We start from the raw sequence: 17,150 nt of genomic DNA on the forward strand, positions 1-17,150 counted from the left end.
AGGACCTTCAGAAGTGCTTGCAAATAGAGAAAAATCTGAATATTAAATCTATAGAAATGCCAAGCACCTACTGTATTTAGGCAGATTGCTGTAACTCTTTAGTTGAGGGAAAGTGAGGGGAGGGGGAAGAAGGAATGATCTGGTAACAGGAGCATCTGGGAGTGGTGAGGGCAGCAAAGACTTTGGTGAGAACCTGAGAAGAGGTTTCTAGATATATAGAAGGGATGAGAATGAAGGAGACACACTGCTTTTTTCCAAGTTTCTTCTGGCTCCGTTCCAAAGAAATATGGAGGAAACTCTCTACCTTCTCCTGATTAGCATGACCCCTTTTCAAAAGCCCCTAAATCCAGCTAGTACTACTGTATGCATGAGTGGGCTACAGGGGCTCCCCCAGAACGAAGCTACCATTTTGTCCCTGAGAAGAAGTGCGTCATGTGGTCAACTCCTATTCAGTCTTGAAAACCCTGCATGGTCTTCTTCTTGGAAGACTTCCTGGATATCCACTTTCCATGCTCAGCCCACCGGGTCCATTTCTGTTTCTATTCATCATTTTATTGTCATTATTTGTTTATCTGTTGGCTCCTTAAAGGCAAGGTTTATGTCTTACTCTTTTATTTACTTATTTTGCCTTCATAGCCTAAGCACCTGGCCCATGGTAAGCAATCAATACATATTTGTTTCAATGAACTGAATTACATAGACTTTTGAAACCAGTTAATTTACATATGTTAGAGAATGCCTCTAACTTCCTACAGTATGTTCACCTTGACATCCTACTTTGAAGGGGCTTGAAAGTGTGTATTAGAGAACAACGCAGATAACAGAAGGACTACAAAATAGATGTTTTAAGGGGAAGCTCAGCTGTTTGGAGCAGAGAAGTGGCAAGAGACAGTTTACATAAAAGTTAGGCGGATACCCCTGGTGACTCACAACCATAACTTTCAGTAGGCGTTACTTCCACACTAAATAGTTGAGCTCCTGGTGTGGGGTACTCATGCAGGTATATTAGTAGTTTATACATGCCAGGTCCTGTTTAGGATTTTTCTGTTTTTGGTATTCATCCACTTTATGCTTTTATTTTTTTTAATATTTTTCTAGTGCTAATCTTTTTATAAATCCAGACACCATAAGATTCACCAACTCAGCGTACAACTCAGTAGTTTTTAGTAGTGTCACAAAGTCGGACAACCATTGCCACTATCTACTTCCAGAAGATTTTCATCAGCCCAGAAACTCTGTCCTCATTAGCACTCATTCTTCAAGTCCTTGGCAACCATTACCCGTTTTCTATTTCTATAGATTTACCAATGCTGGACATTTCATATAATGAAATTAATATAACACGTGGCCTTTACTGCCTGGTTTCTTGTACATAACGAAATGTTTTCAAGCTTTATCCAGGTTGTAGCATATATAAGTACTTTCTTTTCATGGCTGAATAATATTCCATTGTATGGATTGAATCACATTTCGTTTATGCATTTATCAGTTGATAGACCATTGAGGTATTTTCATTTTTTGGCTATTATGAATAACGCTGCTATGAATATCCTTGTACAAGTTTGTGTATGGACATATGTTGTCAGTTCTCTTGTGTATATATCTAGGATGGAATTGCTGGGTCATATGGTGACTCTACAGTTTGAGGAATTGCCAAACTGTTTCCTAAAGCAGCTGCATTGTTTTACGTTCCCGCCATGTGTGGGGGTCCCAGTTTCTCCATATCCTTGTCAACACTTGTTGTTGTCCACTTTTTTATTACAGCTGTTCTTGTGGATATAAAATAATATCGCATTATGGTTTTGATTGCATTTTCCTAAAGGCTAATGATGTTATGGATCTTTTCATGTGTTCATTGGCCATTTATATATCTTCTTTGGAGAAATGTTTTTTGAAATTTCTTGTCCAATTTGAAATCGGGATGTTTGTTTTTTATTGTTGAGTTGTAAATAGGGTTTTTTTTGGGTATATTTTGGATTCATTTTTTTTCCCATTCTGTGCGTTGTGTTTTCATGTCCTTCATGGTGTTCTTTGCAGCAAAAAAGTTTTTAAGCTTGGTGAAGTTGAATTTATGTATTTTTGTTGTTATTTGTGCTTTTGGTAACATATCTAAGAAACCATTGCCTTATTCAAGGTCATGAAGATTTACACCTGTTTTCCTCTAGAAGTTTTATGTTCCAGCACTTACAATTAGGTCTTTGATCCATTTGTAGTTATTTTTTGTATATGATGTGAGGAAGGGCACAGCTTCACTGTTGTGCATGTGAATATAGAGTTGTCTAGGTACCATTTACATTAATTTATGTAAATGTAAATTACATTTATATTAAATTGTCTTGACACCTTTGTTAAAAATTAGCTGTTTGGGACCTCTTATTCTAATTCTTATGGAGACTCCAGATGTATGTAATTAAATTTGATTTTTTCCCGTTAATTTTTTTAACTGTTCAAAAATGTAAGGTTCTATTTCTGGACTCTCAATTCTGTCCCCCTGATCTATATGTTTATCCTTAGGCCAGTACCACAAAGTCCTGATTACTGTAGCTTTATAGTAAGTTTTGAAATCAGGAAGTGTGAGTCCTGTAACTTTGTTCTTCTTTTTCAAGATTGTCTTAATTATACTGCATCTATTGCATTTCCATATGAATTTTAAGATCTGCTTGTTGGTTTCTTCAAAAAACTCATATGACATTTTGAGAACGATTGCACTGAACGTGTAGACCAATTTGGGAGTATTGCCAGCTTAACAATGCCAAGCATTCCAATCTGTAATTATGGTTTTTTTTTTCCATTTGTTTAGGTCTTTTAAAATTTATTTATATGATATTTTATAGCTTCTGATGTACAAGTCTTGCATTTATTTTGTTAAATTTATTCCTAAGTATTTTAATTTTGTGATGCTATTGTAAATGGAATTGTTTTCTTAATTTCATTTTTGAATTGTTCATTGCTAATATATAGAAACAGAATTGATTTTTGTATACTATCTTGTATCCTGTAACTCTGCTACACTCATGTATTAGTTTTAATTGTTTTTTGTGGGTCCCTTAGGACTTTATGTATATAAAACTATGTCATTTGCAAATATAGTTTTATGTCTTCCTTTCTAGTCTGGTTGCCTTTTATTTTTTTTTTCTTGTCTTAACTGCCTTAACTGGAACATGCAATACACGTTAAACAGAAGTAGCAAGAGCGGACATCCTGGTCTTGTTCCTGATCTAAGGGGAAACTACCCAGTCTTTCTTCATGGAGTATGACATTAGCTGTGGGTTCCAGAGATGCACTTTATCAGGTCAAGGAAGTTGCTTCTATTTCTAGGACTCTTTCTCTATCTACCCCAGCAACTACGTCCAACCCCCTCCTGAGAAAGGAGGGTGGGGGTCTCAGTGACTCCAGCAGCTATGCAGTACCCCCAACCCCAGGAGGAGGTTGAGGCTCTATTGCACATAGTGAAGCAGGGATATTTCATGCTCATTTTCTAACTTTCTATAGTTTCCCACCAGATGTGCATGCACTGGTTCTGACTTTCGTGTTTGAGGTCCTTCTTTTGGGGATCTGCAGCAAACGGTAAAACCACAGAGTTTGGTTCTACTCCAGTCAGGTCTGGGCAAGGGCAAAGGTCAAAGAGGTCTTGAGAAAGAGAACAGTGCCGAAGTTCCAAGTGAGCCAGCTGGCCAAGCTGGCTGGGGCCCCAGGGTCAGTGCATTCTAAATGTGGACACAGTGATTCCAGGAATAAGACCAGGAGAAGTCCCAATCCCAGTCTCCCAGATTCTGATGGTGCTAACATTGAACACTGTGATCCTCATGAAGTAGAACATGAACACAGATTGTAACATTCAGATACACTTCTGTTGGTAGCTCAGTTACATTTCCGAATCCCGCACAAAAATTTCACAAAACTGCCGGTCTCTTTCATATCCCAGTAGTCAAAGCACTTTCGCCATTAACATGTCGAAGGAGTCTGTCACCTATCACCTGTTTGTCTTCCACTCCTGGCCCTTCCTCTTGTTGCACATCAGCCCAGAGTCAAAGGAGAATCATCGGATATCAGAATTGTAGAGACCCTGCTCAACTCCTACCCTAAACCTAACCATTTAGTGAAATTAACCTTTGACCCAAGCCAGACTGGCCCTAACCCTAACCCTTAAACAGACCCAAGTCCTAACTCTGACCTGTATGGCATCCGTGTGGACACGGTGCGGACACGGGCCTCTTTCTGCGGCGGCTCTGACAGATGGTAGGGCTTTGTCCTTGTGTCCTCCATTTCCCCTTGCTGTCCTCTTTCTTTTCTTTTTAATTAAAAAGACTTTTTAAGTTTATTTTTGTTGGGGGGGGGGAGGGGCAGAGAGAGAGGGAGAGGGAGAATCCCAAGCAGGATCTGCACTGTCAGCGTGTTAGCCTGACTCAGGGCTGGAACTCACGCACCATGAGATCATGACCTGAGCCGAAATCAAGAGTCAGATGCTTAATGGACTGAGCCACCCAGGCGCCCCTCCTCTTTCTTTTCTTAATACTCCTTCATTCCCCACCATTCTGCATCCCCAGTTACAGACACCTCCCACTAGCTAGAAACTACTATAGAATCTCTCCTTAGCCTTTATGCTGAGGTGCTGGTTGAACTGATAGACCCAAAGATTAAGCTGCTTGTTTCATGACTGTAATGGTAGAGGCAGATTGTGTATGTGTGTGTGTTGTGTTGTGTTATGTTGTGTTGTGTTGGGGAAATTTGAGGGGGGAGAAGTTCCATAATCTCCTGAACCACTATAGGTGTGAGATTACCTGAGGATCTCAAAGTAAAGTGACTCAACTCATCTCTTTCCCTCTGACTCATCTGCCTTAATTTATCTTTTGGTTTGTTGAAAATGGGGAGGGTTTATCATATCGTGTCAGGTAATAGTGCCCCCAGGGCCAACAGGTACTTATTTGCAGCCCTTATCAAGGCCTTCCCTGCAAAAAGCATGGTCTCACATCACTGGGCTCTGGTGGAGAAGGGGTATTGCTGTGCCCTGGGATGCCCCAGCTCCTTCTGTCATCCCACTGACCTACCATTTTTATTTCTTGACATGTGGAGCATAGCTGCTTGCTTCTGATCAGCATGGGGTTACTCTTGTCCCTCCTGGCCTGAGGAGAGAGAGAAACAGAGAGAGGTAAGGAAATGGTGGGGGTATCTGGGACAGCAAAGAAGGGGAAAGGGGTGGAGGAGTAAGAGAGGTAACAGTTATTCCTTCCATAAAACAGAGAGGGAGTCTCTGGTCTCAGCCCCATCCCGGGTGGACACGGAGTCCAGGCTTGGCTGCAGCTGGTAGGTTCAGAAAGAGTTGAGGCAGGGGGGTGAGCCACAGACTAGTCAGTGATCTCAGGACCCCTGCATACAGTAGTACAGGCACAGCTTACCCTTTTCCGCTCACACTGACCTCAGAGTCACGAGGCAGGTTCACAGAATGTGTATAATATGGGGGAGAGGGGTCACAGGGACAAACAGAAAATGACTATGAATTAACACGCTTTCCTGTCATTTGATTGTCTGTTGACCTGTTAGTACGTGTGTGTACACCGTGCCCTGACCCCTTCCTGCTGCCGGGAGGGATAGGAAATGGGAAGAGGAGGAATACACCTATGTAGCATAGGGGGGTACCTGGGGTGCGCTCCTAAGACCCTCAGTGGACTGGTCCACAAGTAGCTTCGTCCTCTGAGAGACATAAAGCGTTTGGACAAGGCATTATTACTGAAGGTTTGAGGACTGAAAACTAGGGACAAAGTTGGATTCTTTTGACAAATATTTAAAATACATTTCATTTTTATAGGCCATTTAAAAAGAATCAACTGAGTATTACAATGTTGTGGGTTGGTATGTTAAAGCATGAGTGTGAACAACTCGATTCATTCATTCAACAACAGACATTTATTGTGAGGCCACCCTGTGGAGGGTGCTGGGCTGGGGCCACAAAGATGAATAAGACATTTTCTGGCCCTAAGGAAGGCCAGGGAAAAATACAAATTCATTCATTTGTCCATTCGTTAGGTACCGGGGTCCCTGAAGCAAATAACACACAGCTTCTGACTTCAAGGGGCTTACCATTCGGCAGACTGTGTTCGAGGAAGCACATGGTGTGGAGGGTGTGGTGACAAATATGTTGAGGCCACAGTGAAACTGAAAAAAGCCATAGAGCTCACCTGGATGGGGGTGGGGTGGGGCATAGAGGGAAGGGCTGAGACGGGCTAAAGGAGCAGGCAATTCTTGGGTAGGTGTTGGTGGGTGAACAAGGTGTGGGGAGGGCATTCCAACCCAGGAAACACCACAACAGCAGGGAAGAATGACCTAGCAGATTGGTTCGGGGAACTGAGGCTAGCTGAGAGTGGACTGCTGTCTGGTATGGGGAGTAGGGAGTGAGAGAGGCCAGAGACACAGAGACTTCTGGGCTTCTGGCAGATTCCACCTTCTGCCAGATCTTCCCTGAGACCCTGGGGGTGGTACCTCTGGGGGCTCCTCCTTCCCTCCCTCCCATCTGTGAGTTCTGAGACTCAGACGCATCTCTGAAGCTGTGATCCAAGGTTGGACGCACTAGATATCACAGAAGCAGCGATGATACTCCTGGGCCTTCAGAAAAGAGAGACCACGTCCCATAGCAGGAATGGGGAAAGCCTTCAAGAAGTGGCATTTGCACTTAAAGGGTTAGGGAAGTATGCACAGGTGGGCATGGGAAAGGGAGAATCCTTGGGCAGGTTTGTTTTTGGTGGCGTTATAAGCAGACTCTTGTCTTTCCCACAGGACATTCCTTCCCCTTTTCCAGACTTCTGGCTTCTACATTAGAGTTCATTGCAAATCAAGGAACAAACATATTTGAGAGCTCTCGAAGGTGCATAGCAGGGTCTTGCCAGGTTAATGACGACTGCAGATGTGACTGCAGAGTTCCATAACCATGATGACTGTCATCCCCTAGAATCTGAAGACAAAATGGTTTATATATTGTCCTGCCCAGCCTTGTTAGCTCCTCATCCGTTAAGACATAGCTTCGGTGTTTGCTTTCTCAGAAAGTCCTTCTCCTGACCCTCTTACCATTTTGCATACCCTAATCTGAGTTGGGTGCCTGCCTTTCTGATTCCGTCACAGACTTGATATAGCTTTTTTTTTTAATGTTTTAAAATTTATTTTGAGAGAGAGAATCCCAAGAAGGCTCCATGCTGTCAGTGCAGAGCCCGACACGGGACTTGATCTCACAAACCATAAGATCATGACCTGAGCCGAAATTAAGAGTTGGACACTCAACTGACTGAGCCACCCATGCACTCTGAGTTGGGTGCATATTTGCTTTTTGTTGCATTTTGTACTGTTAGTCTTTCTTTCTTTCTTTCTTTCTTTCTTTCTTTCTTTCTTTCTTTCTTCTGCTTCTTTTTTTTTTTTTTAAATAGGCTTATTTCCTCCACCAGGCTGAGAGTTCTTGAAAAGCAAAAACATGTGTCAAAGATCTTTGCATCCCTAGAGCCCATCACAGAATCTGGCACACAGTAGGCATTCAACACAGGCTGGTTGAATGGATGAATCACTGTAAGCGTTTTAAAGTATCACCTATACATACACATATGTGTGTACAAGGAAGTCGATGCAAACAATTTGGGATTCCATGCCCTGTAGGCCCCAGCTTCCTCCTTCCTGCCGTGCTTTCCTTCCTAGCCCTGGAAGCTTCTGTAGCATCTGCTTCTCACTCTTGGTCTCCTTAAGGTCAGCTCAGCAGCAGTAGCAGGACTGGAGAGTGAATTGTCTGGTGGTTCAGAGCACAGGCCCCTGGTTATGTCATCTGTGGAGTCAGAGCCACCAAGAAAAGCAGCTCTGAAATGTTAATGGGGTTCTCATTTTCCAGGCAGCTGTCCCCAGGATAGCAGATGGAAGCTGTGATGAGAAAGTGAGAGCAACCTTCTGTAGCCTGGCTGAGGAATGAAGCACCCTTGGGTTGGGGCCCAGAAGCCCCGCTTCCCATTTCACAACCAGACACATCCTGATATTGGAGGTTAATATCTGGTGAGTTTCCTAAGCTCTGGCTCATCCCCCAAGTCCTTGGCCTCTTTGAATCTTTGATAAAGAAAGAGAGGAGTATGTTTCCCTTCCTCTCCCTCTCTCCACCTCTCTCTCTCTCCCTCTCTCTGTGTGTGTCACACACACACACACACACACACACACACACACACACCTCTCCACATAACAAAAACCAAAAATGTAAGCACCAGATGGTCATTTTAGAAACAGCTATCAGAAGCATGTCTGAGGAGCACTGACAAATTTGCCTCCAACCTTCCTGCCTTTTGACACCTCTGTTCCTTTTCTCCTTTCTGCTCTTGCCTTAAATGAGAGACACCTCATTGGTCACCTCTAGTTCAACTCTTTCAATGGATGCAGTGAGGAAATTGTGGTCTAGAAGGGTTAAGAGACTTGTCAGTCCATGTATTTAGTTTCAGTAAGTCAGAATTTCCTTAGATAAAGGGTCAAATGAAGACCATCTTTCCTTAGGGAGAAAGTGGACTCTTAGGACCCATATGAGGGCGTAATGATTCCTATATCTCTTTGAAAAAGGTGGTGATCAGAGAGGTATTTTCAATATTAAAAAAAAAAAAAACCTATGATAATTACACATTTTCCTACTATCTGATAATAACAGCCATCTCAATTAGAGAATAAAGCTGAATATGTTTTTTTTTTAATTTTTTTAATGTTTATTTCTTTTTGACAGAGAGAGAGAGACAGAGCATGAGCGGGAGAGGGTCAGAGAGAGAGGGAGACACAGAATCCAAAGCAGGCTCCAGGCTCTGAGCTGTCAGCACAGAGCCCGACACGGGGCTCGAACTCACAGACTGCGAGATCATGACCTGAGCCAAAGTTGGACGCTCAACTGACTGAGCCACCCAGGCGCCCCCAAAATAAAGCTGAATATGGTTTTTAAAACACCCATATGGTTGACTAGGAAACATTTCAAACATACATGAAATATTGTCAACAACTGTGCACCTACTGTCCACACTTACTAATTTTGGGTTTTATTTCAGGTCAGTGGTGTCATTTTTAAAATCATTTTTTGTTGTTACATGTGCTTGATCAATATAAAGAGGAAAAGGACCTAGGAGTATGCAAAGTAGTTTCCGTGGTGATCACAAGCTTTCAAAATTTAAGATTCAGTGAGAAACACTCAAACGAGTCCTTGGTGGTAAGAAAACTGTAAGTTGCCCTCCTATACATTCTCCCAGCTGAGTCTCTGCTGCTACAGTGTCTTTAACGGGGGCTTTTTGTCACAGGTCCGCTAAAAGCAAAAGAGATACTGCTCTTGTCTGGACTCGGACTCATTAGGCTAGAACAGCAAACCCAGATCAAAGAGAGGAGACAGGGAGTTGGGGGCAGGCGAGGAGAGACTGGGGTGGCATTTTCTGCTCCATTGGTAACCAAGAACTTGAGCTCGGTGACACCCAGCCCAGCAAGTAGGCCAAAGGGTCCCAGGGGGACCCCAGCTGGAGTCCCCAGATGGCCCGATCCGTCTGCTCTGCCTTGCGGGGAGCTCTGAGCAAGGACCTCTCGGCCTCAGTTGTCCAGCTACTGGAATACGCTTGGCTGCCCACGGCACCAGGAGGAGTCACGAGTGGATGCCTGCAAATGGCAGGTGAAAGTCGTGCCTTGTAAAGACCCCGCTCCACGGGGGACGTTTACATGGGGCCGTGTGGAGGCTGCTTTCTTTGTGTTCATTCTCTACTTTTCTTCTTTATTAGCTCTGCCTCTCCTCTTGTGGTTCCTTTTTCTGGTATTTTGTCCCCCTCCCTACCTCTGTTTCTGTTTTGCTGTTTGTCTTCCTCTTCCCGGGTCTTTCAGTCTCTGAGCCTCTGTTTCCTTTCTGTCTCTCTTTAGTGAGAACTGCTCCAGACACACAGACCACGGCATCTGCTCCAGGACTGCCCCTGGGCAGGGCAGGAAGGCCACTTGGAGTGTGGATGGTCAGAGTTCTGCCCTTTGACCTGTGACTGGAAGAGGAAGGGAGCCAGTTGGCAGGACCTTTGCACCTGTGCCCAGAGGCCAGGGCCCCTAGCTGGCTGTAAGGCCACCGCAGCCTCCTGGCGGGTCCCTGATTTAGAGGATAAAAGAAGCGATAGAGTGTCCACAGGGCATTCCACTCCCACGAGATACTTTCTTTCCAGAAAGGAGCAGCTGCGGGCTGAGCCCGGGTTCACCTCACAGGGGACACGTGCTTCCCCCCCCCCCCCCAGGTGGTGGTGGCCAACTCTGTACAATCCTGTGCACACAGACCTCGTTGAAATAATTTTTATCTTCCTTTAGCCTCCCCGTCTATTTTAGGTACTTTCCCGCGTTTGGCTCTCTCTGTTCAACACAGCAAAAGACATTCAGGTTTTGCCACTTCTTTGGGTCTTCATTTCCTTGTGAGGTCTCCTGTGTCACGTAAAACGTACATTAAATAGATTTATATGCTTTTCTCCTATCAACTTAACTCTCAGGCGCAGCCAAAACCCCTAAGACGGCAAAAGGTCCAATTTGTCTTCCCTACACCTACTTGCCTTTCTAATCTGTAGGGGCAACTGGCAACTGTGTTTCACACGCAGACACAGGCGAAGAGCGGGAGCAGCTGGGGCGTTTTGCTTTCCCCGCAGGAGTGATGGATTTGTGAACCCCCAGGGCTGCCTGAGACCGGCCTTCTTGGCTCAGCCTGCTCTTGCCTGCTCTCTAGTGGCCACTTCTGAGTACTGCAGGCACGAAATTCTAAACCCTGCAGAAGATTGGCCTCCCACCTGCTCCTGTCGTTATCGACGCCTTCCTCTCCCGCCTTTCCCGGCCAGCGGGTCTGGGGCTTAGAGTCTTAAAGCCTCGGAAGAGACTCAGAGCAAACGTGGGATGAGGAGGCGCTCGGTGGCCGGAGAAAGCCTGTCTACATCAGAGGTTCAAAGAGACAGTGACTGGAAGGCTTTTTGCCGGTTCTGCAGCAATTGTCAGGTGGATCCTGTCCCCGCTCAGAACCCCCGGCGCATGTCATGGGGTCACTCATACCTACATGCCTGTCCAGCGTGTTGGGGGATTAGTGCAGTGACTCTCAAGCACAGCCCTGTCCCTGTCGGTCCCGCGCCGAAAACCTGCAACGTCTCCTCGCTGCTCCTCGCCCTGGGCCCCGCTGCCCTCCCGCTGGGCCCACCCGTCTGCTTGGTTCCCTTCCCTGCAAGCCCGCTGCTGCGGCCGGATTCCTTGAGGTTTACAAGCCCTTCTGCACGCTCAGGCCCCGCGTCTTTGCTCCCCGTGCGCTTCCCTCCACTGTGGAAGTACCTTCCAGATCGCATGCGGACGCCACTTCCTCTGGAACCATTCCCTGGCGCTGTCGGCTCACCCCTCCTTTCCCTCCCACCGCCTCGCCTCTCGGGGACTTTGCCCGCCTCTGCTGGCGGCCGTGCACCTGTGCCATCCACGCACCGTTCGCGGAGGCCGTATCTGACTCACTCCTCTCCCTATCTGCGCTCAACCACATAAGAAGGGCTCCGTAAGCAGCCGTCTACGTCTTGACACGAGGGCCGACCCAATGGTGGCTGGCAGAGCGGAGCTGTCACCACGGTGCGCGTCACCACGAGTGGGGCACTGTGCCAAGTGCTCAGGAATCCCGCCCTGGCACGCTAGCAGCCGCCCCGTGGGTACGTGTACTTTTCAGCTGAGAAACTGTTGGGACGCCAGGGGAGCTCTCACCCTGGGTCTCAGGGCGCCTCTGACTTCACCCGCATCTTTAAGATAGGAACCCTCTGGGCGGTGGCATATAGGAGTGTCCCCTGGCAGCCGGTCATAGTTGATTTCTGTGAGGTGGAGGGGCCATGAGGACAATATGAAAGTCCACGGGTGTAGGTTGTTGTAGGTGGGACACATGAGGGATCCAGGGCGGTGATGGGACAGTGTCAGAGGCTCCAGACGCTGGGACTGGCTCTGGACACCAGCTGAGAAGTCCTGAAGGCCTCAGGGCATATTTCTCAATAGGATTTGCCCGCCGCTGCCGCTTTTTGGTGATTGTAACCTTTATTCTCAGTGCTGGTTCACTTAAGGTGGGGTCAGTGGGTGGTGCTTATTTGTTTCATTCGGCAAATATCTATGGGACAGTGATGACATTCCAGGCTTACGATCTGCTAAGGACACAGGAAATGCCTTTACATTTACATTCTATGTCATCCTAGAACCACTAAGGGTTTCTTTTCAATTAAAAAAAAAAAATTGAGTACCTTAGATAAGACATCTGGAACTTGAAACAAAATAGGCAAATGCGTATCCTTCTTAGATGAAACCAGAAATGCAGAGGCGTGAGGAGATCTGAAGTAATCAAAACAAGAGCTAGTTAGATCATAGTCTCTGGTTTGAAGAGTCAAGCAGTTGGTTGTTTCAGAGATGCCGGGGTCCGAATGAGCAGCCCCAAAATGTGCCACTTTGGCCCATAGATTATTTTGAGCTAATAACAGTCAAGGCCCAAAAGACTCAGGAAGAAACTTTGACTTTCCCCCTAAGCGCCTAAAAGTTTAGATAGAGACCCTGCTCCAGGAAGAGCACAGTCACCATAGATACCTACAGTATAATATGAACTAAGGGAGGTAGACAGGCAGGAACTTGGCAAAGTCTGTTAAAATTCATCTCCGTGTCCCATGGTTTCTGGACGGCCCCTCAAACATTTGTTTACTAAACATTTACTCTTTCCATTCTTCCTATGAATTGTCTTCCTTCCCTTTGAAATCCCCAACCCCTGCCTCCTTCTCCTTGGTTCAGGATGACATATATACCTCATTTGGCGTGACTGTCTTTGGAATCTCATGTGGGTTCCTGAATGTAAAAAATTAAGTTTGATTTTCTCTTGTTAATATGTCTTATGTCAATTGGAGTCTCAGACCAGCCAGAAGAAACTTGAAGAATAAAGGACACTTTTTTCCTTTCCAACTGAGATAAACCAAGGGACTCCCTGAGAAGTTGTTTTCCATCCCAGTCCTAAAGGGTGCAGACCAGTTGGCAGCTTTTAAAAGATGGCTTTGCCCTTTTAAGTCACTCTGGCTTCTCTGTCCTGTTTGTATTGAACTAACCAATGCCACTTGTGGATTGTCAGAGACAGTGTACAAAATAAGGCAGAAAAAAATTGTTCAGGGCATCTGGGTAGCTCAGTCAGTTGGGTGTCCAATTCTTTAAAAAAATTTTTTTAATGTTTATTTACATTTGAGAGAGAGACAGAGCGCAAGCGGTGGAGGGGCAGAGGGAGAGGGAGACACAGAATCTGAAGCAGGCTCCAGGCTCCGAGCTGTCAGCACAGAGCCTGACGTGAGGCTTCAACCCACAGACCCATCATTACCTAAGCCGAAGTTGGACGCTTAACCGACTGAGCCACCCAGGCGTCCCAAGTGTCCAATTGTTGATTTAGGCTCAGGTCATGGGTTCTGGGATCCTGCCCTGCATCAGCTCTGCTCTGGGCATGAAGACTGCTTAAGATTTTCTCTTTCTCTCTCCCTCTACCCCTTTCCCCCACTCACACTTGCTCTCTCTATGAAATGAAATGAAATGCTTTAAAAAATTGTTCAGCAAAGCAGATGTGTAATGGGTGAAATGCCCCCAGATCTCCTTCTTGAAAAGACCTATGGAGAAGTTATTCATGAGAAGTTAAGTGCAGGGTTTTTTCATGCCTGGACTGCTTCCTTGGAGTCTGTGTCCCTGGATGCTGAATCCACTCATTTCTTCCCGTGGAACATATTCTTCCTCCAACTGCTCTGGAACATTCTTTCTTTCTATTCAGGGGGTGAAGCCGTGAAGCCGCAGGGATAGTATCTGTTCTCTTCACAGGTGTGACCTGCCTCGCGGCTGTTGTGGTTCATTTTATTACAGTGTAAGAGGCCAAGGCCAGCAGGGGGCCTGCACATCATAAACTGCCTGTGTATGCAGCGCTGTGCATGCCTCTGGCATTCCAGAAATGGAAACTCGGAATGCCAGGAACACCTCTCCTCTCTAATGAGGAAAGACTTCATTGTTCATTGTTCATTTATAACACAGGCAGGTGAAAGGAGTTTGGGGTCCCCGAGGCATTTATGGTTTCATTTCTCCTCACCCTGGGCCCTGGGAGAGCAGGGGAGGTGGGTCTGACCCAGCTCCTTTGCTGCCTTTTGTTTGATTTGTGAACAGCCGGGCTTGAGCTTGACACGCAAATGCTGACCAAGAGACACCTTAGAACTGCTTTAGCACTCAATCTCAAAGAAGTAGGGCCTCAGTGTGACCTGAGGGCTCTCGAGACTGACTATGAGTTTGGCTTCAGGTCAGGCACTGGTGCGGGGAGCCGGGCCTCACCCTCTGCAGCCCTGCAGGTGCGTTTCAGGAGTTTGCGGATGGGGGTGCGCGGAGTACATTTTGCTAGCTGTTTCTGCCTCTTTTTTAGGCTGTTCCATGTTAGAACTGCTTGTCCCAAAGTAGGTTAATACTTAAAGCACATGTGTAACTTTCTTACCGAGATCTTAGAAGAGGGTTTTGCTGGAAATAAACAGCTTGGAACCCAGGGCTCTAGCCAGAGAAAGAGTTGCTGATCTTGAAGAATTGTTTGGTGCTACTCAAACCGACCATCCTTTCAAAGACTTTGTATTCCTGTTGTCTTCCTGAAGGCTCAGGGCACCACACCGCTGTTGTCCAGTCAGCGTCTTTGGAGGTGGGGAAGCATCATTTCTCTTCCAAAGGGCTGAGATTGCTGCCCAAATACTCCCAGTTTAGAAATGAGTAAAGCTTCGCTGACCGCTTAGGTCATTTTTCCCTGTGACTAGCTTGAGGTTAGCTGGCCAGAGGGAAAACTGACCTTTCCCTTCCCAGCTGGCTGCCAATAGTCTGGCCCTTCTGACACTCCAGGACCCGGCTGTGAAAGGGAACAGGCCCTGGGGGTACACAGCTGTATTCTGGGTCTGCCTTTTTCAAGCCCCCTTCCTGTCCCCTACCCCTGTAGGTACCCCAAACTGTATAGTCAGGGACTAAGACAGCTGGGGTGACAGAGCCCCACCAGGAAGGCTTTACCTCTGGCTGCAGGGGCAGGTCTAATGAGAACAAGGAGGAGGGTGGGATGGAAATGGTGGACTGCTACCCTAATCAGATGTCAAACACGGGCCATTTCACATGAGCAAGACACGAGCTAGAGTTTAGATACAAAGTAAAAATAGCAGATCGGAACAAGCACTTCATAGGTGCTCTGAAAACACACACATCTGTCTCTTTGCGGAGAGTGTGGCTTTGAAAAAGGGCAGCAGATAAAGCAAAGGTACATGTTATTGAACAGGGGATGTGGGGAGAATGTCCCTCATGGCGGTCGCTTATCTCTGGGCTGGAAAGTATGTGACCCTTACCAACAGGAGGAAAAACTCCTTTCGAGACTCCAACCTTCCTAGCCAACTGTCGCACGTGCCAGAGTGCCGGCCCTCTTCACCTACGAAGTGCTTTCGAAGTTGCCTCCTGACCTGCTCTCTCCTTACTCTCCCTCTGATTGCTCCCGTTCACTATTCAGCCCCACATTACCTCACACTCCCCCTTCCCCTCCCCAGAGCTGGGTATATCACCACACCCAGGGACCAAAAATGCAGGAGGAGTGAGGAAGCCCACTCATTCCGCGTGTCAGCACTGAGATGCTGCTAACACACAGGCACCTCCTATTTCGAAAAAGAGAAACATGTTCCATAGCAGTTTGTTGGGACGTGTCAGGCTTGGTGAGATTGGAGAGTGTCTCAAAGTTCTACACAGGCAGCTGCTACTCTACAAAGACAGGAATTTATGGTTCTAGACTTTTGGTGGTTAAAATTAGAAAATTCCAAACGAAAGCTGAGGAGAAAAAGTAAGATGCCAAGGGGGAGGGAAGTGTGTGGAGAACGCTATCCACGGGCAAAATTCTTCCGTATTGCTGCGTGATGGTTGCAGAGAGGGAGGTTAATTAAGAGCTCGTCCCCCTGCCAAGACTATCCTCAGTGCCCACTTTTGTCTGAGAAACCCAGTCCATTTCTGGTTTTAGAGCTCTCATCTTGGGTTTCTCAACCGACCAGATTTGCCCCTCTGAGAACTGCCCCAGCAATCACCTTCCGTGAGGACTTTGTTGAAACCTTTGCCCTCAGGGGCTGGGCTGTTACCTTTTGGGAAGGCTGAGCACCAGTGGCTTGTTGCTGCGGCTGGCCTCACTAAGCCAAGGGATCTTGTCAAATTTTGGCACAGAAACCTGGAGGGAAATGGAAAGAGATCGGTTTGCAGAATTTATTGCGTTTGAGCATTGCCATCAAAACCAGGACCAAAGTCGGCTAATGGCAGCTCTACAAATGCCAGCACTTTCCAAAACATTTTTTATGATTTATATTTGAGTCTTTTGAGTCTCCCGTAAAGTCTCCAAGAGTAAATAGTGTTATCTCCACTTTACAGACGAAGAAAATCAGAGCTCAGGCATTATGATTTGCCAAGTCACACAGCTAGTAAGTGGATTCGCGTTTTTTGACTTTGGTGCCCCCTATATCTTGTATTCTACTATCTCTATCCCTTTGCTGCTTTATTACTTCCATCTGTTTATGCATCCTCTGAGAGTTCTACGAAGTCAGCTGAATCTCAGCAACCTCCCGTTCAGTCTCCGGCTGTTTTCAGCCACAGTGTCCTCCACCCCAATTCCTTCTAGGCAGCAAAGAGGAGAGAACCACACTTGGAAGCTACAGACAACTGGATGTTAATCTTGACGAACTCATTTTTCAGCTGTGTGGCTTTGGACGCATCACAACCTCTCTGAGCCTCAATTTTGTCCTCTGTGAGGAGATCTATCATCACTTTACAGGTCAATGCACAAGACACAAAGCTCCAGGAGAGCAGGGATTTTTGTCGTCTTCATTCACTGTTGTATCAGGAGCACCTAATACAGTACCTGTATGTGTCCAATGAATTCACGGATGCATGGGAAGTCCCTAGTTGAGGGCCTTAGTAACCGGAGCTCAGTAAAAGTAGGCTTTATAATCTCTCGTTACCAGTCCAGCCTCTACCCCTGGCGTTGTTCGGACGCCAAATCCTGTCTTTCTGTTGGGGACTGGCTTTTTCCTGGACTCTGAGCGGTGCGTCCTCAGAGGGGAGCCGGGAGGTCCTCTGAGCAGCCAGGAGGGGGCAGCAGCGACCTCGCA

General features: G+C 46.4%; 1 protein-coding gene across 9 annotated transcripts in view; it reads right to left on the minus strand.

Moving 5' to 3' along the window:
• CC3H1orf105 (chromosome C3 C1orf105 homolog) overlaps positions 1 to 17,150 on the minus strand; it is a 55,493-nt gene that overhangs the window by 25,557 nt on the left and 12,786 nt on the right. For 4 of the 9 annotated variants that reach the window (XR_006705908.1, XM_045452921.1, XM_045452920.1 and 1 more), the window contains exons 2-5: positions 16,131 to 16,216; positions 12,237 to 12,324; positions 5,638 to 5,691; positions 5,049 to 5,123 (exon numbers count right to left, since the gene is read on the minus strand). Coding sequence is in view for 8 of the 9 variants with exons in the window: in XM_045452921.1 (XP_045308877.1) it covers positions 5,049 to 5,123; positions 5,638 to 5,691; positions 12,237 to 12,324; positions 16,131 to 16,216 (303 nt within the window). In the remaining variant the exon portion in view is untranslated. Of the gene's footprint in view, positions 1 to 2,937; positions 4,292 to 5,048; positions 5,124 to 5,637; positions 5,692 to 9,802; positions 9,999 to 11,304; positions 11,547 to 12,236; positions 12,325 to 16,130; positions 16,217 to 16,900; positions 17,141 to 17,150 lie in introns of those variants that run through there. The other 5 variants (XM_045452922.1, XM_045452926.1, XM_045452927.1 and 2 more) reach the window with 5 other exon arrangements.

Source organism: Leopardus geoffroyi, chromosome C3 (assembly GCF_018350155.1).
Source record: "Leopardus geoffroyi isolate Oge1 chromosome C3, O.geoffroyi_Oge1_pat1.0, whole genome shotgun sequence".
NCBI classification, from domain to species: Eukaryota; Metazoa; Chordata; class Mammalia; order Carnivora; family Felidae; genus Leopardus; species Leopardus geoffroyi.